The sequence below is a fragment of the Sorex fumeus genome, unplaced genomic scaffold (genome assembly GCF_029834395.1).
Source record: "Sorex fumeus unplaced genomic scaffold, SorFum_2.1 ptg000014l, whole genome shotgun sequence".
Classification (NCBI taxonomy): domain Eukaryota; kingdom Metazoa; phylum Chordata; class Mammalia; order Eulipotyphla; family Soricidae; genus Sorex; species Sorex fumeus.
In genome coordinates, this window is record NW_026606071.1 from 42,101,806 (window position 1) to 42,124,855 (window position 23,050).

A 23,050-nucleotide genomic window follows, 5' to 3' on the forward strand; every position below is an offset into this window, starting at 1 on the left:
ACAGTCACCCTGTGCCCCGTGCTGACTTACTACAGGACAGAAACACTGCTGGGCCCAGGAGAGTACAGCGGTGCCCGGGTTCAGTCCCCAGCCTTCCATGTGGTCCCCTGAGCACTGCCAGGTGCGACTGGTTCCTGAGCACCACCGGATGTGGCACCCTCCAAAAAGCCCAAAATAGAAACCAAACTCCTCTCTCTCTCTCCCTCCCCCTTCTACTCCCCCTCCCCTCCCTCTCTTTCTCTCCCTCCTCCACTTCTTCTCCCCTCCCTCCCCCATTCCTCCCCTCACCTCCCTTTCTCCCTTTCTCTCTCTCCCCCTGTCCCTCCTGGTTGGGGTTGGAAGATGCCCTTGGCTTTCCCCAGGGGTTGCTCTTGGTTCTGTGCTCCAGGCACTGTGCGGTGGGGGGAGGGAGGGAGATTGAACCAGCACCACCGGCAGCAGAGCACTCCAGCCTCTGACCCTGCCTCGTTTTTACCACACAGTGTCATCTTGGTGTTCGCTCACCTGGCATTGTAGGAATAACCCTGCGGATAATGAAGGGTGTTCTTTTTTTACTCTTGTTAAATTGGACTCACCTTGTTATTTTAATTAATAGTTCCGAGAGAATGGTAAAGTTGGAAGTTCTTTGGTGTGAAGAGTTAATGTACTTTAATGCACTATAGCTACAGGTAAATATTTTGAGATGATTGCTTTAAAACCTTGACCGGTTCGTATCTTGTTTTTTTCCTTTCGGTAGTTTGGCAGAGCTGTGATTTCTTATTAGCAGAGTATCACGGCGATATGTATATCTTGTTCAAAAAAATACTGTTTGGGGGGCCATACCCGGCTCTGCTTATGTTTTATTCCTGGCGGGGCTCAGAGGACCAATGGCGCACTGGGGATTGAACCCACATTAGCCACGTGCCAGGCAGCAGTTCTACCTGCTGTCTTATTGCTCTGACCCCCCAGTTTCTGTTTCAAGCTGTTGAGATGAAAATTTGGCATGGGCAATTTCTGGACCTAGTAGGATTCATCTACTGATTTTTTTCCCCATTGAATTACTGTGAGATACAGTGGCAAAGCATGAAACATGGTCAGGTTTCAGTCATACAATATCCCAACACCCGTCCCCTCGCCAGTGTATATTTCCCACCAGCAATGACCCCAGTTTCCCTCCCGCCCCCCCCCCCCCCGGCCTGTCTCTGTGGCAGACACTCTCCTCCTCTCCCTCTCCTTCTCCCTCTCCCTTTCCCTCTACTGAGATGTTGCTATGTTGTTCCTTTACCCACTTTCAATACAGTTCTTCCCCAGCGTGATCATTTCTCTTTGTCCTAGTGGGCCCCCTCTCGATCCCAACTGCCCTCTCCCCCAGCTCATCAGGCGGGCTTCCAACCTAGACCATCCTCCTGGCCCTTGTTTCTGCTGTTCTTGGGTGTTAGTTTTTATATTTTATATGTATATATTTAATATCCCACAAATACGCACAATCATTCCATGTCTGTCCCTCTCTTTGTGACTCATTTCACTCAGCACGATGGTTTCCGTGTCCATTTATAAGCGACATTTGTAAGTTGTATCGTAACTTCATTTTCTTACCCCCTGCATAGGATTCCACTGTGTAGATGAACCACGCTTGCTTTATTTATCCCAGTCATTCGTCTCGGCCACTCGGGTTGTTTCCAGATACTGGCTATCTGTGAATGGAACTGCGATGTACATAGAAGTACAGGTGCCGTTTCCGCTGTGTGTTTCCGGGCCCCCGGGATGTATTCCCGGAAGTGGTATTGCCGGGCTCTAACGGAGGGATCTGGTACTGCTTTATGAATCCTGCCGCCTTTGGCTCTGCAGAAAGAAAGGCTCTCAAATACTGCTCAGAACGGTGCGGTCCATAGACCAAGGTGAGGAGGAAGAAGGGAGCCGAGTAGGGCGTCTGCTGATGGGTTGATGCAGGATTACTGTCATCTTCTTGCGGCTTGGGGAGCAGGAAGCGGGGCGTGAGACCAGGTCTGGTGGTGGTCAGCGTTACTCCCGTCCCAGTGCTCTACAGTAGGGTCACGCCCAGCAGTGCTTGCGGGGGATCGAATGTGGTGCCGGGGACAGGGCTCGAACCTTTTCTGGGGGAGAACCAAGCGTGGACACGGAAGGGAGTGCTCGGTTTCTGATGGTGGCTTAGCTGGGGCTCCGAGTCGAACGTCTCGGCTCCTTCCTGTCCTCCCAGGGCTGCTGTTCTCGCTCGTCACCCTTGGTTGCTCAAGACAGCTCTTCCCAGGTCCAGCTTAGTGCCCTTCTCCCCCCCCCCCCCCCCCCGCACTGCCCAGAGATTTCTCTCCCTGGCCCTGTCCTCACCCATCGTGTTGCCATCTGCGTGCCTAACACGGGCTCTCTGCTTGGGGTCACTCCCCCGGCGGTGCTTGGGGATGAGTCCAGGGTTCTGGCGTGCAAAGCATGTGTTCCAGCTCTTATACATCACCCAAGTTGACCATTCAGCCATCTTCAGTGCACGATTTTTTTTAGCAGTAGCACAGTCCTGTCATTCCAGCACTGTCATCTGGCTCCAGAATTTTCCTGTTCTTCCAATGCCTGTAACTCAAGGCGGCACCCACCTTTTTCCGAGCCTGCTCTTTCCACTTTGGAGTGACGTGAATTTGCCTTTGGGGATATTAATATCTATGGAACCGTATTTTGTCCTTTGGCGCCGGCCCAGTTTCACTTAGTGCAGTGTTTTCAAGGTTTGTAATCGCAGACCGTATCAGCTTCCTTCCCTTCTAAGCTTGAGTAGTGCATAGATTGTGCTACATTATATGCACCTGTTGGTGGGTGTTTGCGTTGTCACCAACTTTGACTATTATGAATAACATTGCCAAAAACTTGGGTGTATTGGGGCTGGAGAGATAGCACAGCGGGTAGGGCTTTTGCCTTGGACGCGGCCAACCCAGGTTCGATTCCCAGCATCCCATATGGTCTCCTGAGCACCACCAGGAGTAACTCCTGAGTCCAGAGTCCGGAGTAACCCTGTGCATCACCAGGTGTGACCCCCCCCCCCCCCCAAAAAAAAAACTTGGGTGTATCAATAGAATTCTTCCCTTTTGCTTTTACAGTTTTTTTTTTTTTTTAAATAGCCACACTCTGCTGTACCCAGGGCTTAACTCCTGGCTCTGTGCTCACCATCGCTACTGGAAGGGCTTGGGACCAGGTGGGGTGCTGGGAGTCAAACCCGATCAACTGTTTTATGTTTTTGAAGACCCATAGCTTGGCACAGTTTACATCTTTTATTCTTTTTATCTTGACCCACACCCAGCCGTGGCCAGGGGCTTCTGTGACCTCTGATCTTACAATGTCCTAGCTCTCGGACTCTCTTCTTCCAGTACCTTCCCCTGCTGAGAATTCCCAAGGTCATCTCCACTCATCGAGGCTGTACCCCCCACCCCAGCTCCTCCTCTACACTCTTGTCTTTCCGAAACAGGAGGCATTTTTTTAATTTTAAATATCTCAAGCCCCAAAACCTAAGAACAAAAATAATGCCCCATCCCCACCCCTCAGTTAGACAGCTGGACATGTCAGCAAGATAGATGAGTAGGTGAAAAAGACCAAACTGAATTGCACGGTAGGAGAATCTTGGTTTTCTCCAGTTTTCATCGTGGCCTGGTGATTAGTGAGGCGTTTCATGGACACCCACCGGCAGAGTGTCCTTCCGTCCCGCCCACCCTTGGGTGGAGAATTTAATTCTAGGCCGCAGTGGACGTTCTCTTTTGAGCTGAGGGACAGATAAGGGACTAAGGGCAGGGGGCTGTCCCTTGATGAGGAGGACACATGCTCTCACAGTCAAACCTTGTCTGTGGGTAGACTTTGAAATGCAGAAAAAGGCCATCCTTCCAGGCAAAAGGTTTCAAAGCTACCTGCCTAAAGAGAGCTTGCTTTCCTAAGCTCAGCTCACCCCAAGTTTCTGGCTCTCCCATCTTCAGTCTTGGGGAAAGGAGGATTAGGGCCTCACCACGGGGGTTGGGGGAGGGAGGGAGGGAGGGAGAGAGAGAGAGAGAGAGAGAGAGAGAGAGAGAGAGAGAGAGAGCACACAAGTGTGGCCTATTGCACAAGTGCTGTTTGCACCCAGTTTTCTAGTTTATATAGGTAAAAAAAAAGCACGTTAATTAGTGGAATGTTTGTGAGTTTCTGTTGAGGAGGGCTCTGGGATGGAAGTTGCTCGATACCAACCAGATTCTGATCATCCTTGGTTACTTTCAGGGTTTTGTCAGGGCACAGGTGTGGTTTTTGTTACGCAGATACATTATAAGAAGGCAGAAGTCGTCCATCCTCCTTCCTCCGTCCTTCCTCCCGAATCTCTTGCTGCTACCAACGCTGGTCTTGGCTTTTTCATTGCTTCGTCGTTCCCCCCAGTTAGGTTGTTTAATATCTGGACCTGATTTTTCTTTTCTTGCATCCTACCTCGCGATGCTCAGGGCTTACTCCTGGCTCTACTCCGGGATCTCTCCTGCCGGCACTCTGGGGGAACCATCTGGGATGTTGGGGATTGAGCTGCGCGGCCAGCGCCCTACCTGCTGCCCTATCTCCCCGGCCCCTCAGCGCAGGAACTCTTGGCAGGGCAGAAGTGGTGACCTCGGCGTCAGAGAACCTTGCTTTGTGAAGACTGACTTGTCTGTGACGCGGGTCATTTATGTCCCCCACAAGCTCTGGCCGTTTTCCTGCCTCACCGCCAGAGCTACCTACCGACGAGAGGAGTCCTTGTCTGAGGGTTTTCCGAGGTCATCCTGGTGGTTGACTCCTGGGTCACGGTTGGAAATGGGCCTTAGGTTCACTGTGTGTGGAGTGGTGTGGTGACATCCCAGCAGGGAATGGGTCTGAATGGCGGCAGTGTCTCCAGGACCAGCTCCGAGTGCAACTGAGAGCCTAACTGCCGAAAACGGTGCTTCAGGAGACCGGGAAGAGGGTGGTTTATTTCATCAGTGGTTTCTCCGAAAGAAAAAAGCTAGCTTTCTCCCGCATGGAGCACAGGGCCATAGCTTTTTATTGATGAAAAATTAATTAAATGTAGGGGTTGGAGCGATCAGGTAGGGCGTTTACCTTGCACGTGGCTGACCCGGGTTCGATCCCCAGCATCCCGTATGGTCCCCCCAGCACCGCCAGGAGTAACCCTGAGCATCTCCGGGTGTGACCCAAAAAAGTACTCCCCCCCGCCAAAAAAAAAATTAAATGTAGAAGTTATGCAAGCATAGAAAAAAACATGTGCCTGACCATTAGTTTGCCCTAGAGCAGGTGAGACCGACTGAGCTAAATTGGACATTGGGAAAAGGTGAGCGGACTTAACCCTTCACGTTCACTGTCTGAAGGTGACGTGTGTTCTGATGACACGGCAACGTAACAAGGTGCCTGTGACCGGTTTCCATAAGCCGCTCGGCCTTGCAGCTCTCCAAAGCCTTGTCTCTTTACCCAGTTCTCTCCAGAACTTTTGGCAAAACCAAGGGCTCCCCTGGACCATGGGCGCTGACCTGGTGCCCACGTGGACCCTGCCTCTTCCTGCTCTCCTGGGCTGTTCTCTTCTGCCCGACTCGTCCGTCGTTGTCTCGCTCTGGCTGGCCTCCGCTGTGTTTTGTCCTTGAAGGTTTCCTGCGTGCTTGCGTTTGGCAGTTCTCGGCTTCCATCTCGCCTCCTAGCTCCGCCCCAGCTTCACAGTTGGGATGTGTGGGGGGCTCCGGGCAGGCGGATGGACTCATGACTTGCGAGCCTGAAATTCATCTCCTTTCCATCACCCCGCACCCCAGCAGTGACTTCCCTTTTTGTGTTTCCATCCCAGTTGAAGGCATCGAAACTGCCTTCCCTTGTTGGCACTGCGACCCCACCTGTGGGTGATTTTAATCTGAGCAGCATTCAGATGCAGACCCCGCCCCTCCTATATTAAGCAGGATTGCAGGCCGAGGAACAGCTGCTTTTGCCATCCTCTGGGCGTCGTGAGCTGGGAAATCTGAGCACCCTTGGTCTCCAGGTTTGACTGGAATGTCCTTTCATCTGACTTTGATAGATTTTCCGGGCGTTCCTGTTGCCTTCAAATTATAGCCTCTGCGTAGGTAATTTCTGAAATAGATGCAAGTTCTCTCCACCAGCATTTGACTTCACTCCGTATTCTCAGCTCTTACCCCTCCGTGTGCTATGCTGGTGGTCTTCTGCTTTTCTTATACCAGTTGAAGGGTGTGGAAGGTCTCTCTTCCTTTCCCATATTCACTACCCCCAGCCCTTCGGCTTGCTCTTGAGCGCAAGACGAATCAGAGCTGTCTGAACCATCTCCGTGCTTTACTAAGCTCTTTCTGAAGCAGTAATTAGTAGTGGGTTTTGTTTTGGAAAGGGGGCATTTGGGCCACATCTGGTGGTGCTTAGTGGCTATTCCTGGCTCTGTATCTAGGAGTGGTCCCTGGCTGTGTGGGGGACCAGGGGTGTTGCTGGGGACTTGGGCACCAGGTTGGGTCACCTTCAGGGCAGTGGCCTGGCTGCTTTGTTATTTTTCACATGCTATAAGACCATGGATGTCCGGCAGTATAAGGAAATAGTAAGCCGGTCAGTCTCCTTCGACAGTTTTATCAGGTAGCTCAGGTGAACTGAGTGGTAGGTCGTCATACTACAGACACACCTGGACGCCCAGGCACTTTTTTTTTTTAAATTTTTATTAGTGAAACAACATGAGGTACAGTTGTAGACTTACAAATTTTTGTGTTTGTGTTTCAGCTATACAATGATCAAATACCCATCCCTCTACCAGTGCCCATTCTCCACCACCATGGGTCCCAGCATCCCTCCCACCTCCCATCCCCATCCCACCCTGCCTCTGTGGCAGGGCGAGGAATGCAGACAGTGTAAGGTGTATGGATGGAAGCACAGAACTGGGGCCAGAAGTCCTGGATTCGAATTGCATATCATAATATAAATGTTCTGAGATTCTACTTATTTGCCCTCTGAAAGTGTGTGTGTGTGTGTGTGTGTGTGTGTGTGTGTGTGTTTAGGACCTCACACCTGAAGCATCTCTGTCACTGAATCACAGCCTCTGTCCCCAGCAGGCTTATTTCTGTTTCTTGCGGTTGGCATTACACCACACACTCAGAATATTGGTTAAATGGTCATTATGACTCACCTTGTGTCTTTTATGCAGATTAAAAAAAAAAAGTCGTTGACAACAGCTTCGCCGTTCGTCTCAGCCACTGTGTTGACGTCTTTCAGAAGCAATTCCAGCTGTTTTTCAAGTTCCAGAGCAGTCTTAATAACTTCTTTGCTAGTTTCCCAGGTTTGTATATCGGGTCTCTTAATCAGTGGAAGGGAGATTTTAGCTCCACTAGATTTTAGGAATCTTATGAACTGCCTTGCATGTTCCTTCTTCACTTCAACGTGGTCTTCAAAAAATAGAATAAAATGAGGCACCTCTAGATCATCAGTGTAGCCAAAGGCCATTGATAAATAGGCATCACTGGTATTCAGATGAAAAGATGTTATATGATTGAGAGCAAGCCTGGACTCCTCAGATAAGAAGCTCCTTGATGCCATGTCAGTATTAGGCAAAACAAGGCCATTCTACAAAGAAGTAATCATTGATGTCAAGAGAGGGGTTCGGCAGGGTGATACCATTTCACTGAAACTCTTCAGTGCCACCCTTGAGAACATCATGCGACGACTGGAATGGGAAGGAATGGGAGTGAAGATAGATGGTCGGCAACTACACCACCTCTGCTTTTCTGATGACATTGTTTTAATAACACCAAACATCAGCCAAGCGGCACAAATGCTGGCCGACTTTGACCGTGAGTGTGGAAAGGTAGGACTACAGCTGAATCTTACGAAGACAATGTTTATGAGAAACAGCCTCGTCCCTGACATTCAACGGAACGACCATCTCTGAATGCAACAGTTATGTGTACCTAGGTCGAGAAGTCAACACGACAAATGACCTGGAACCTGAGGAAGGTGCAGGAGGAAGAGAGCGGCTTGGAACGCCTTCAAGAGCGTCGAAGAAATAGCTAAGAGGACGAAGAACCTCCGGCTCCGGGCACATCTCTTTGATTCCACCGTTCTTCCTGCATTAACATACACCTCAGAGACCTGGGCCCTATGCAAACAGGATGAGAATGCTATTCGGGTCTCCCAACGAGGAATTGAAGGAGCTATGCTTGGAGTATCACGTTTCACTCAAGTAAGAGAAAGAATCCAGAGTTCCGACCTCCGTCAACGATCAAGAATTCATCTGGGGAACATAAAGTAACAAAATAGGAGACCAATACCCAAGAATGGCCGAGATTAGTACCAGGAATTTTTCTCCATGGCTTGGAGGCCAGCCACACATGCTAGGGGAACAGGGAGCTCAGATAGAGAAGGGAGCACCAAATAAAGGGTGTTGGGAGGATCCTCCCAGGATGGGAGAAGCATGCTGAAAGTAGACTATAGACCAAACATGATTGTCACCCATTGCCTCTTTTGCAAACCACAACACCCAATAAAAGAGAACAAAAGGGAATGCCCTGCCACAGAGGCAGGGGGGATGGGGGGCATGGGGGGTGGGAGGGATACTGGGATCCATGGTGGTGGGAAATGGGCACTGGTGGAGGGATGGGTATTTGATCATTGATAATTGAAACCCAAGCACAAAAATTTGTAAGTCTACAACTGTACCTCATGATGTCTCACTAATAAAAATTAAAAAAAAAAAAGAATTAGAGACACTGTCTCATTTGCCAAGGCGTCAAAAATCAGATGGCTGGACACATAATGAGATTTAGAGACAACCGCTGGACTAGAGCTATTACCGACTGGATTCCACGGGACATCAAAAAACCATGTGGCCGCCCACCTACCAGATGGTCAGACTTCATCAAGATCATGAACGATCAGTTTGAGGCTCTTCATGTTCCGAGAACGAACAGATGCCATTGGGCTACACTAGCACACGACAGGGACAAATGGAGACGTTACTGGAGCCCGCTCGAGCAAATCAGGGATTAACGGGAAGTCAAGTGATCAAGTGGTTAAAAAAAAAAGGCGAGACCTTAGTCTTTGCTCCTCCACTCTCCAGGTGATAATTTTATACACTATGTTTGGACAAGTGTTACTTGCCCCCCCCATCCCCACCCCGGGGTGCTTCCAGGTGCTCAGTATGTCTGGGGGCCCAGGGATGCAGTGCAACGGATACTGGTCCCCCAAGCAGCGCAGAGGTTACTGGGGTTGCCCTAGTGATGCCCCAGGATCATGGGGTGCTGCATTGCAGGACATATGTGCCTTCTGTTTTTTTGGGTTTTTTTTTTTTTTTTGAGGCACCATGATTTTCTGTAGTGGTATTTTTAAAATTTAAAATACTAACTTGTATGTTATATTTCACATACTGAGATGCTCTTTCTCCTGTGTTAGTCAGGCCTGTCTGTTTTCTGCAGTCCCGAGACCGTTTTGTTCTCCTTGTGCTACTTGGCTCTGCAGAAGCCTTCTGCCATCCCCCACGTCCTTTGTGGCGAGATTTCAGACACCCCGATCCATACGCTAGAGCACTTCGTCCCCAGGGGAAAGTGGTGAGCAGGTCAGGTGAACGGGACCAGATCCGTACTCCAGAGTACTTCATACTCGAGAGTACTTGATACTCACAGCTGGAGGTGATGACCAGGTCCTGCGATGAACTGGGGCTTGAGGCCTCTTTGGAGTTAGCTCTGCAGGGCAGATGCGGCCATAGGCGGGTGTCAGAGTGGCAGTGAAATTGGGGTGGGGGTGCCACCTGGTGGTGTTGGAGGGACCTTCTGGCACCAGGCTGGAACCCTGCCCTGAACACACACGCAACCCTCCGGGCTCTCCTGGCCCCAGGAAGTCTAGCGCAGCTTTCTTTAATTCTTTGAGCATATTTTGTCAGAGGAGCTTTGTCTTATTCATCTGACTAAAGCAGATTAGTCTGACACGGCCTTTGAGCCTACTTAAGGACAGTTTCTGTTTTGTTTTTCATTTGGCCTCAGCGCTTACTCCTGGCTCTGTTCCATCACTCCAGGCCACTCCAGGCGGGCCCTTAGGGACCAGATGAGTGAGGGATCAAACCTGGATCAACCACGGCAAGCGCCCTGCCCCTCAAGGACAGTTCCCGTTGTCTGCTTCCCCCCGGGCTTGGGTCAGACTTGGCTTGTTATTGGCAGGCCGGTGGACGTTTTGCTGTGAATGTTTGAAACAGCACTTTGTAGCATTTCTGAATGCCCAGTCCTCCGCCCTTCCCCAAGTGCTGTGTTTTACTTGCTTGTCCTTGGATTGGCTTTGTTTTACAAGCCGCTCCTGGGATTGGCTGAGGACTATGGTTTCCCTAGGGCCCACCCTGGGCACACCCCAACTCTGCTTGAACCCTCAACTTTCTCGGTTTCACCCCGTGTTCTCCCATCAGCTGACTGCGTGCTTGTTTTGGACTGAGGCCTGGGCCATCCATTTCCCCTGACTTCTCTGTGAGGATTCTGATCGAGGCCAGTCTTTGAGCTGTCAGCATACTGGAGACGCACTTTGGTGTCACCTTCTGTGATTTTTGTTATGGTTTGTTTTACTGGTTGAGGTTTGTCTTGCTTGTTGCTGTCCTGGTGCCTCCAGCCTCTCCTAATTGCTTTCCCACCCAAGGGTGCATTGGTTTTCTGTAGTGGCACACACTTGAGCCTCCCTGCGCTCTCCTCCAACTGCAGCCTGGCCTCCGAGGCACCTGTGAGGGATTTGCTGCCACCACCCTCTGGCACTCGGAGACCCTTGTCCAGAGCTGGAAGCGTGGTACCAGCCGGTTCTTGACTTCAGGACTGGGGTGCTGGACCATGTCAGCAGCCGCTGAAAGGATGTTGAGACAACTGAGCGCCTCCGCTTGGGCCATCGAGGGTGGCGTGCCGTGATGAGAAGGTGGAGAAGGGGCTTGAGTTCGTGGCGCGGTGTCCTGTAATCGAACGTGGGCAATGCAGAAAATTGGACAACACTACAATACAAGGCCTCTGAATGCTCGATGACCAGAAGTTCACAATCAAATTGCATAAGGAATCCGAGGTGTTTGTAGCGGCACTGGCCTACGAGGCAAGAGGGGACAGGGGTGAGGAAGGCCCTGCTCTGAGGGCCCTGCCCTGAGGCTTTGAGGGTCCTGCCAGCCTTCCTCAGTGCTCTTGGAAGCTGGGGATACTTGCAGTGAGACTGAAAGTCGCCTGCTCCAGAGGGCTGTGGAAATGGCCCAGTGCTGCTCGTACTGCCAGGAGACCCGGTGCAGACCTGCACCTCCTGCACATGTGAGGACTGTCCAGGAAGGACACGGGTGGGTCAGTGTTTGGCATGGAAAGGGGCCCATGTTCACCTGTGGCCTTGATGTCCTCGAAGGGTTTTCCACTGTAGTTCACTGAAAGTGTTGTTGTTGTTTTGCTTTTTCCTTTTTGCTTTTTGGGTCGCAACTGGTGATGCTCAGGGGTTACTCCTGGCTCATGCACTCAGGAATTACTCCTGGCCGTGCTTGGGGGACCATATGGGATACTGGGAATTGAACCCGGGTCGGCCACGTGCAAGGCAAATGCCCTGCCCGCTGTGCTATCTATCTCTCCAGCCCCGAAAGTGATTTTGACATAATCCTCTCTCTGTCTCTCTCTTTTTATTTAATGTAGGAGTACTGCTCTTTATTCAGCCCCTGGTTAAGCATAACCCTCCTCTCTTTCTCTCCTAGATTCTCACGGAAGTCTGCTTGTTTCTTTTGAGTACTTATGAACAACCACGTGTCTTCGAGCCCCTCTACCATGAAGCTGAAGCAGACCATCAACCCCGTTCTTTTGTACTTCATACATTTTGTAGTAACGCTTTATACGATTTTGACGTACATCCCCTATTACTTCCTGGCGGAGTCACGAAAAGGCAAATCCAATCAGATCAAAGCCAAGCCCGTGAGTTCCAAGCCGGAGTCCGCGTACCGCTCGGTCAACAGTCTGGATGGCTTGGCCTCGGTCATCTACCCTGGGTGCGACACGCTCGACAAAGTGTTTCTCTTTGCAAAGAACAAGTTCAAAGACAAACGACTCCTGGGCACCCGGGAAATCTTAAGCGAGGAAGATGAAGTACAGCCCAATGGGAAAATTTTTAAGAAGGTAAGGGCGACTGTCCATGGCCTTGGTCCTGCCTCTGGGTAAATTGTGCCCCCAGGAATGGTGTGGGATTCCGAGGGCCCGAGACTGGCGTTTGTTGCAGGGGGGAGCAGGGCAAGCAAGGCGGGAAGGGGCTGACTCTGCTCTCGGCTTCCTGGCTCGGAGCGGCCCCGAGTTTCCTCCAAACATCGCCCGCCAGTATGGCCTGCCTACCCCACCGGGACTCTGAATAAAATGTCTCGAGTCATTTGTAGGGTCGTCAGTGACACTTGTTAGCCTTTACTTGGAGCCAGGTTGCTGTAAGAGTTTCGTGGGGCTGGAGTGATAGCACAGCGGGTAGGACATTTTCCTTGAACACTCAGCTGACCCGGGTTCAAGTCCCAGCATCCCTCCCATATGGTTCCCTGAGCACTGTCAGGGATAATTCCTAAGTGCAGAGCCAGGAGTGACCCCAAAAGATAAAACAAAAAACTTCGTGTTGGGGTCCTGGCCAGTTGACCCCCTTCCCCCGGCAAACTCTAGTATGAACCCCCAAAGTCGCTGGATTTACTCCCTAAAGGGGAGGGTGTGGGTAGGGGAGAAGCCTCTGTCCTGGCCCTCTGTGCACTGCGGGATTCCTGGGTTCCTGCCTCTGTGGCAGCAGTAGCAGCTGCCACCGAGAAAGTAAGCCGTAGAAGGAGGGAGTCTGGTGGCCAGGCTGTTCTCCGTTTATTGGCCCCTACCCAGGGGTTCTTGTTAAGTACACTGGGCTGGGGTGGGGGTGGGGGAATCCCACATACAGTACAGTTTTCTCGCTTCTCTAGTACAGCGCTGCTTCTCTCTTCTCTCGTACAGATGTCAGTTAATGATTTACATATCCTGCCCTTAGGGCCGGGTTATCAGTATGGGTAGGTGGGCACAGTCATGTCCCTCATTCTCAACCAGAGAGCCCTCCTGTGGGGAGTGCTGGAGCGGGCCCCCTGGGTCTCTTGCTTCCAGGAGGCAGGGGATTCCGTGAAAGCCTCAGCTAGCTGCTGAGACCCCAACGCTTCGTGGGTCACAACTTTACTTATGACTCACAGGAGCCCAGTGAGTTGGAGTTACCCCCTGTACCGATGACCGCTCTGGGGGCTGGTCATGTTTGTCATTCCCACAGCTTGTGTGTGGGGCGCGAAGCCAGGACCAGAACCTGAGGCATCCCCGCACGAGCTATTTTATGGTTGTGTGTATGTGTGTGTGTGTGTGTGTGGGGGGGGGGGGGGGTTATAACAGGTGTAGGTTTGTGTACAGACCTTTTACACATACACAATTATAAAATGGTTTGGTGCTGTCTAGTGTTAACCAACTTTTTTGGGGGGTGGGTGTTGATTGGGGTTGGGGTGGGGATTTTGGCTCAGGGCTTACTCCGGACTCTGCACTCTGGAGTCACTCCTGACAGTGTTTGGGGGACCATGTGGGCTGCTGGGAATGGGGCAAGTGCCCTACCCGCTGTGTGACTCTCCAGCCCCCTAGTGTCAACAGGCTTTTATTATAGAATCACCATCTTAAGAATCCAGCGAGCAGATTGTCTTGAGTGGCGGCAAAGACTGATGTCGTCTTGCCTCAGGAAGACCCTTGAATCCCGAGCTGGCTGCTCTGACCTGTTGTGTGTGGTTTTCTTAGCAGGCAGGCACAAACGGAGGTTCCATGTTTTAACGGAGGCAGTGAAATGATCCATAGTTGCGTAGTGCTTTAGGTTGTGGTTTAAAGCTGCGTAAGCAAAAAGAAAATAAATGATTGTCCTGCTTATCCCCTGCCCAGTGATATCCTGACCCCGGCTGCCCGATTTGGTTTGGTTTGGTTTGGGCGCCATGTCCAGCATGTTCGGTGCTCACTCTTGCCCCGAACTTGGGACTTGGGAGTCAAACCTAAGGCGGCCACATGTGAGGGAAGTGCCCTCCCCACTGTGTCATCTTTCGCTGTGGGTTTTTTTTTTTTTAGTTTTAAAATATTTATTTAGGGTCACACCTGGAGATGCAAAGGGGTGTTACTTCTGGCTCTGCACTCAGGAATTAACTCCTGGCGGTCCTTGGGGGGACCACATGGGATCCTGGGAATCGAACCTGGGTCGGCTGCGTGCAAGGCAAATGCCCTACCCGCTGTGCTATCACTCCAGCCTCCTTTTGCTGTGTTTCACACAGAGCATTTCTGATTGGTGCTTGTTCTGACATGGATAATCTGTCTCAAAAAAAAAAAATGGCTTGGGTAGGGCCAGAGACATCCTCCCAGGAGGTTAAGGGTGCTTTGCCATGTGGCTGACATGCAGGCCCCTGAGCACAGAGCCAGGAGTAGCCTCAGCCTCTGAGCAAGGTCAGGTGTGGCCCAACCTGTTGCTCCCTTCCCCCCCCCCCCCTCAATACCCCCCAAAACCAAGGGCCAGAGAGATAGTACTGGTTTTAAGGGACTTGCCTTGCACGCATTCAATCCTGGTTCCATCCCTGATACCACATACTGTCCCCTTCAGTACCAGTGAGTGTGACACCCCCCCCCCCCAACACTGTCACTATCACTGTTCTCCCGTTGTTCATCAATTTTGCTTGAGTGGGCCCAGTAAAGTCTCCATTGTGAGACTCGTCATTACTGTGTTTGGCATACCGAATACGTCACGGGTAGCTTGCCAGGCTTTGCCGTGCAGGCGAGGTACTCTCGGTAGCTTGCCGGCTCTCCAAGAGGGGTGGAGGAATCGAACCCGGCTTGGCTGAACCAGCTGCATGCAAGGCAAATGCCCTACCATTGTGCTATCGCTCCAGCCCCTTCCCCCCAACAAAGGAAAATAATTTAAAAAACAAAAGAATAGCAAGAGATTTGGATAAGTTCTGTGGTCACTCTACCATTTAGACATAGTTCCTTTTTCTTTCATGGACTTAATTTGCCTCATGAATACTTTTCTATTAAATGAAGGTCTCCGGAGGTTGGAGTTAGCACCATGTTTCTAGAAAATTGAAGTCAGGAAGTTGAAGCAGCTTTAAAAAAAAATTCTCTGCCCTATACGTTATAATTTGCAGTGCATTTTGTCAGTGATTGATGTCTGATGTTCTGAGTATCTAATTGCTCCTTTTTCTGGCATGCCATTCTTGGTTCTGTCTTGGAGCGAGCCCATAGTCGTAAGAGACTGAAAACTCGACATTTTCAGGGGGTGAGGTTTTTATTTTTGGCGTGAGGGGTTGAACTGAGGGAGGGAGCGAGTGTGTGGTCTGCTGCCGCCCTGGGTCCCCTTGGCGCTTCTCCATCTTAAAAACAGGCCTTTTGGTCTTGTTTGCATTTTATTTGAATTTCAAAGTTGGATTCCCTTGAGGCTGGCACCCAGGAAAGGCCAGGTGTTATGGTGCTGGCTTGGCAGCCCACTGAGCCCGGCGTAAATCCCGGACACCTCATAGGGTACCCTAACACAGTCAGGTGGAGCTCAAAACAAAACAAGAAAGGAAAATCAGCAGATTGGTTTGTTTCTGGTGTTTGGGTGGGAGAAAGGAAGAGTGGTGGGTCGCAGGCCATGGCCAGTGGTACTCAGGGATTACTCCTGGCTCTGTGCTCAGGAATCACTTCTGACTGTGCTCAGGGAACCCAAGGGGGTGCCGGGGATCTAACTCCATTGTACTATTTTGCTGGCTCTGCGTTTGTTTGAAATCTAAGCATATCAGTATCATCATATCACTGTCATCCCATTGATCTTCGATTTACTCAAGCCGGTGCCAGTAACATCTCCATTCCTCCCAGCCCTGAGATTTTAGCAGCCTCCTCTTACTCGGCTTCTCCCAGCAGATTGGAGGCTCTTTCAGGGTCAGGGGGATGAGACCTATTGTTGTTACTATATTTGGCATATTGAATACGCCACCGGGAAGTTGCCATGCTCTGCCCGTGCGGGCAGAATACTCTCGGTAGCTTGCCGGACTTGCAGAAAGGCATAAATGGGTAGGAAGTGTCTTATAATGTGTCGCATGGCCACTTTGTGGTCCGGAAAGCGGCCTGGAGTGTGGCGGTGGTTGGGCACTGGAGGCCAGCTGCCGGGGCTGGGTCCCTTGGGGTGGGGAGGGCTCTCGACTGCCCCACAGCCTGTGCGGAGTCTGGTGGTGTGATTCGTGATTCGGAGGCCTGGGAGGAGCTTCTGTGAGTTCTGGAGGGTGACCGATGAGATTATCTGGTGCTGGCAGTGTGTGGCTTATCGGTGTGATCCCTGAGTCACCGGAGACTGGGGGAAGCAGGCAGAGGAAATTTAAGCGTATGAGACCTATTTGAACAGGAAATTAAAATTTCCCCTAAAGACTCCATAGATTGTGTTCATATGAATTTAACACTCTCAGCCATCATTCCATTCTCTTAGCAGAGAGTACAAGTCTGTAATATAGCAGGGAGGAAATTCTTAGTTCAGATCAGTGTAATTCGGACAAAGGGAAATCCGAGTGCCACTGTTGCCCTTCTGTGGCTGTGACCCAGTAGCACCGTGAATACCAGGTTGGGTCCCTGTGCCCAGCCCCGTTTTATGTGGGGCAAGAAGGTACACGGCTCTCTTCCATCCTGGTGCCCTGGTATTCACTGACGAGTCAGCAGCGACTTGAGCCGTGGATGCCAGCCCGTCGGCGTTTGTGATTCCTCAGAGTGCCTGTGTTTGAGATTTGGCTGATCTCGTGTGAGAACAGAGTCGATGTCTCAGTGTAGTGTGTGATAAATGAAGCAGATGGTTTCGACTCATTTCGCCCAAGAAGAGAGTGCTGTACTGGCCCTTTGGGCAAGCCTGGCTTCTCTGGGTCTGTTCTCAGCACGGGGTTCCCTGGGAGCCTGCACTGCATGGGGAGGAACACAGATTTATTTTCCCCTCTGGTTCCTGCACTGTCGGTGGGGAAAGGCTTCTGCTCGGGCCTGGTGAGACTCCAGTCCCAGTGGAGAACTTAGTTTTGATAGGAGTCTCTTCATTTATTAATCTTCATGTTCTGCTGGGGGTAGAAAGCTGATCACACGGCAGTATTTAACAGTCTCTCCCTATATATAGGGGAGAAGGCCGCGGAGTGGTCCACGACTGAACTTTGAGTCCAACCTTGGCAGTGACCTTATATATAGCTTGAAACAGCTGCCCAAACCTTTCTTTCAAGCCAGTGACCTTGGATGCTCAGTTCGCATCTTTTCCTAAAAGTCTTGCTTGAGCTCGCAAGGGAAAATCAATTGCCCTGAAGAGAGTGAGCAGCAGCTACATGGAGACAAGTATCCTCAGGGCACAGCTGGGAAGCCTAAGGTTTAAGTTTCATCCCGCTAGCAGAGGACAGTACCCACCTCTTGGTGCGTTTGGGTTCCCGAAGCGGACAGCACACCCGTAGACATCTGTGGGAGTGAAGACGGGTGAAGTGAATCGTTTGCAGAGCAAGGTACATGGACCTGCAATAGGATAGTGATGAGGAAAGGAATCCACTGCTGGCTGGCACCCTGCTACCAGGAGCACTCGACGTTGTCTCCTAGAGACTCACACATGTTAGCAAGATGGAAAACAAGAGGGGCTACCTAATCTGACGGGGGTGTACCTAACTGTAGTGTGTAGGAAACTGCATTCCCCCGTTGAGGTCCCAGATCTTCTCGGACATCCCTGATTGATCTAACTAGGTAACAGAACTTCCGTTTCCACCCATGTGAGGTGGTGGGTGGGCTTTTCTTCCCTCCCCTTCTCCTGTCCCTACTTCTGTGTTCTGATTTCTTGCCCCAATTCTGTGTTACCCTATTTGCATATTTGTCTCCTAACTTCCTAGGACGTTCACAGCCTGACACCGCTGGGCTCGGGTTTGTGATTTGGTTATTTCGTGACAGTCCTCAGCCAGGACTCTCGCTTCCCACTTCCACGCTTGTTTTTCCTCTCCCTCTTGCATCTTTGTCAGCGGCGGCGCCTGTTCCCCGGTGGCTGCAGCCTGAATTCGGAGTCTGTCTTGCCTCTTCCTTCCAGACACCCGCCCTTTCCCCGCCCACAGTCATCTGCTTCTGCTCTTGTCTCTAAACCACCAACCCAGGAGTCGAGATGATCTTTTGCAGCTGTCACCCAGGTCTCCTTACTCAGGGGATCATAATCTCCCAGCTCAGGGTGGGGCAGTACAGCAGCCGAGGTGCTGAGAATCAGATCCCGGTTCCTGTCCTGGCACCACATACGATTCCCCCCACTTCGGAGCACAGAGCCAGGAGTCTGGGAACGGGCCGTTGATTGGGACCCACCAGTGCCCCAGCCCCTGCCTCTGCTGTAGCGCCGTCAGAGTGAGACCCACCGGAACAGGCCCCGCTTCCTGCCCGATAGTTGTATGATCTTGAGAAAGTGATCCTTTTTTTTTTTTTAATAGTGTAGGAGTACTACTATTTATTCAGCCACTGATTAGGCTGATTGAAAAAGTGATTCGTTCTTACCTCAGCATTCGCATCCATAAAATGGGGATGATGATAATGGTACCTTGAGAGTTATTTGGAGAGATTTAGTGCACTGATTCTTGCTGCATAATTGAGTTTCGTTGGAAGTACCAGAGAAGGTACCCTGGGTTATTGGCCCCGGGACCATCACCGTCCACCCACACGTCTCTTGAATCTCGCGATTTCTTCATTCTTTCTGGCTCCCACACAAACTCTTTTTGTAAGATCTCGATTTGTAGACACTGAGGCTAAATGAAACCAGGTGTACTTTATTGAAGGCCAGCAAGTATATACTTTTGGAAATTACTTGATTCTGGAGGGTTAAAATTAAAAAAATTCTACTGCTCCTGGAGGTCAAACTTTGAACTGGCATTGAGGCTGGTGGGGCCCTGGAGACGAGACGCTCACAGGGCTGGTGTGCAAAGCCTGGCATGTGGGAGGCCCGGCTTTGTACCCCACATGGTCCCTGCCAAAAAGAAGCCCCCCATAGCAAAACTGTCAACATTTTTGTGGTGGTTCTTTTTGATGTTTGGGCCACACCTGGCTGTGGTCAGGGATCAGTCTGGCAGGCTTGGGGGCCAGGTGGGCTGCTGGTGAAGTCAGCGCCTTGTGCACAGTGACCTCTTCCGGCCGCGAAACTGTCTGAAATTTCAAACAACTTTTTAAGTTTTTTATTTTTTATTTTTTTTGTTTTATTTATTTATTTATTTGCTTTTTGGGTCACACCCGGTGATGCTCAGAGGTTACTCCTGGCTCTGCACTCAGGAATGACTCCTGGCGGTGCTCAGGGAGCCATATGGGGTGCTGGGGGTTGAACCTGGGTCGGCTGCATGCAAGGCAAACACCCTTCCCGCTGCACTGTTGCTCCGACCCCATGAGACTGTCTTTCTTCAGGGTCCTACACGGTGAAGCATTTGGGTTTTTATTTTATTGCGGACTCTGTGCATGTCTCTACTTGCCTCCCTCACTAGAATGACTTTGGAGATGGAACCCCCACAGCCTCGGCATTGCCACCGCGCTTACATTCATACATTCCCTCGCAGAGGAAATTGTGATGCTCTCGAGTTCCTGCAGTGAGAGACTAGTGACGTCTGTCCTGCCTTAGGTTAAGGACAGTCAACCACCCTGAGGCAGCAAAGTGACTGTGGGGATCTTTCTTCCCCCCCCTTAATTTTGTTTTATTTTATTTTATTTTATTTTATTTTTTAATCGAATCACCATGAGAGAGCTTTACGAAGGTGTTCATGATGGGGTGTCAGCCATGCAGTGTTCCCTCACCCGTCCCTCCACCAATGTACAGTTCCCGCCACCAGTGTCCTGGTTTCCCTCCCACCGGCCCCACCCCCACACTCCTCCTGTAGGGATCATCTTCATCCTCTCCCCCACCCCAACTTTGCACATGTTAGCTGTTCCAAAAAAAAAAAAAACTTTGCATCATTCAAAATACTTTTTCAAAAATAGTTAAATTTGTTAAAGTTGGAAAAAAATAAACAACACCTTTGCAAATGTAAAGACTGTTGAAGATTGAAGATTCCAGAAGTGTGCACGTAGGTTCATTCGCATGAACCAGTGTCACTCATCTCCGTGACCCCTCCTGGTCAGAATATTGGCCATCTCTACCTCGTGTAGCTCGTAGGTAAGAATATTCCAGAGACCCCGAAGATGAAGGATGTGTCCAGTGTGTGGCGGGGGGGATCCTGGGAACAGAAGTAGATATGGCGTATCCGTCTTGGGCAGGGGCTTGTTTTTTATTCACTGTGCTCTGAACACCCGCACTGAACACATGTCTGTTCAAGAGACAGGCTGGCGGTGGGGGGGGCAGTTTGGGGCATTGGCAGAGGGCAGCTGAGGCAGGTGGGGGACCGGTGTGTGGGTCTGAAACAGCTTTGTGGATCATGGTGCCCTAAAGTGGATTTACAAAGTTAGCTTTTGTTTTGTTTTACTTTTTGGTGGGATAGGGAGAGGTGGTTGAGGCACCGTGATTTACCTTTACAAAGTTGTGTCAGGTCAATCACACAGGCACACGTGCCCATAAACACACACACACACACACAAACACACAGAGTTACCCGAAGCTTCCGGTGGAGAGGTTGAAAGAGCCTATCAAGGTCCAGAGGACCTGGGGTTGTGCTCACACCCATGCCACAAGGGGAGCAGAGAAACTCCCCCTTCTCGCAGGTTTTGTTGTTGGAACCAGCCCGGAAGCAGGTAACTGAGACGCGTGGTGGTGGCACGTAAGGGAGGATGCGGGGTGGGTGGGGTGTGGCTCCAAGTGATCATCTCCTGACAGGTGGGTCCTAAGCCCCAACTTGCCTGGACCTCTGCTGTTCCAGCAAGGCGTTCGACTTGTAAGTGCCGTCATGGCCGAGTGACCAAGCACCAGAGTCGGAAGGTGTGAGCTGGGCACCAGGAGACAGGCGCTCTCCAGATTCCTTTAGTTGGATGTAGACCTGGGTAGTGTTTGGAAATAACACCAGGGGCCAGAGTGATAGCTCAGTGGGTAGTGCGTTTTTGTGCATCTGACCCGGGTTCTCTCCGGGCAATCCCATCTGGTTTCTAGAGCTCCATCCCAGGAGCGATCCCTGAGCACAGTCAGGAGTATGCCCTGAGCACTGCCCGTTGTGGCTCTCAAACAAAACTGAATAAAAGTTTCAAACTCCGTTTTTACCGGACTTCAGGATGTCTTCGTTGAATAATCTGTGAATAAAGGAAGGGGATCTGGGGAGGTGCGTTGAGGACCCAAGTCTGGCCTGGGACCCTTTGCCGTGCGGGGCCTGAGAGACTTTGGGATCTGGGTTCGAGTGTCGGACGCTGCTCAGAGCAAAGTGCTCTTCTATAGCTTTTGTAATTTCTCTTGATGTCTGGGAGCGCAACAGGGCTCTCACTTGTAAGACGAGAACGGATATATCTGAGTAGGGAGGTTTCATGGAGCATTCGAGAGGTGGAGAAATTAGTGTCATGAGGTCGCCGATCACCGAGTTTCATGATCTGGGATTCAGTGCGGTGCTAGGTGCTTGGTGCTTGGGCAGCATGGGTCAGATTGGGAGGTGGGGAGGGTCTTGGGTTTGTTTGAGTCCCTGACTGCTCAGGGATCACTCCTGGGCTGGCTCTCTGGCCCAGAGAGGGTCTTTTAAGTGCAGTGCAGCCTCCTACCACCCTTCTGCCAAATCCCACCCCAGAGGCTCCAGAAGCCTTTGCCTTTGCTAATGGGTTTTTGTTGAATTCCCGGTCATGGAAAGATTTTAGGACTGGAGCAATAGCACAGTGGGTAGGGCGTTTGCCTTGCACGCAGCTGACCAGGCTGACCTGAGTTTGATTCCTCCGCCCCTCTTGGAGAGCCCGGCAAGCTATCAAGAGTATCTCGCCCGCATGGCAAAGCCTGGCAAGCTACCCGTGACATATTTGATATGCCAAACACAGTAACAACCAGTCTCACGATGGAGACATCACTGGGCCCACTCGAGCAAATCAATGAACAACGGGAGGACAGTGCTACAGTGCTCTCTGGGAAAGATTCCCTGCTAGAAGGCTAAGGAATCCTCAAATTCAGATCCAGTTACACTCATGCTTTGCTTTCTTGGCCACATGATATATGTATCTGTAGTATGTCATTCCTTTTCAGGACGCATCTATTCTCGGGAACTGAGGCAGTGTCTTAATGCCTCAGTTCCAGAACTTAATGGAATGGGAAATTCTTCCTTGTAATTCACCTCCTGTGTAGTCTGTGCAAGTTCTCACCACTGCTGAGCTCCCTTTGAAGTCATCAGGGATGGCTGTGCTGAGCAGGGCTTGGAAGTGCTTCAAGGGATCCTAAAGTTAGAGACTTGAAATGCCCTTACCCTTTGCAGTGATCCAAGGCCATCATGAAACAGGACGGTAGAGGGCAGTATTTATCTGTGTTCTTCCCACCTCCTGGCTAGAACTGGAGCTGGCTTTAATGGTTTCAGAGACATTAATGGAGCTGTATAGTTTTAAGATCAGTTATAAACTTTGGATCAGTCTACATGCGGTTTAGTTTTTACAGTCTGATCTGAGATCATTGCAGCTTTCAAAGAGGGTCCTGTGGCTCACGTGGGTGTGGTGTTGCCCCTCATACCTGGTAAGCAGGGATCAAAGGTCGGAAGCCTGATTAAGACTCCCTTGTCTGCCTTTTCTTTTGCCAGGTTATTCTTGGACACTATAATTGGCTCTCCTATGAAGATGTCTTCGTGAGAGCCCTTAATTTCGGGAATGGCTTGCAGATGTTGGGCCAGAAACCCAAAACCAACATCGCCATCTTCTGCGAGACCCGGGCTGAGTGGATGATCGCGGCCCAGGCGTGCTTCATGTATAACTTCCAGCGTAGGTTGACGGGCCAGGGAGCGTGGGGTTGGCGGTGGTGGTTTATCAACTGGGGGAGGCATGATGCTAGTCCTCTATTATATTTAAATTCTTAAGGCCTTAAGAAACCCCACTTTTTTAAAAAAAATTTTATTAGTGAAACACCATGAGGTACAGTTGTAGACTTACAAATTTTTGTGCTTGGGGTTCGATTATACAATGATCAAATACCCATCCCTCCACCAGTGCCCATTCTCCACCACCATGGATCC

At 50.8% G+C, this 23,050-nt stretch overlaps 1 protein-coding gene across 1 annotated transcript in view; it reads left to right on the forward strand.

The window, feature by feature from the left end:
* The first annotated feature begins 11,659 nt into the window (after positions 1-11,659).
* Positions 11,660-23,050, forward strand: part of ACSL3 (acyl-CoA synthetase long chain family member 3) — a 31,303-nt gene continuing 19,912 nt past the window's right edge. The window contains exons 1-2 of the mRNA XM_056111602.1: positions 11,660-12,074; positions 22,622-22,799. Of these exons, the coding sequence (XP_055967577.1) occupies positions 11,697-12,074; positions 22,622-22,799 (556 nt within the window). The 5' untranslated portion in view covers positions 11,660-11,696. The remainder of the gene's footprint in view (positions 12,075-22,621; positions 22,800-23,050) is intronic.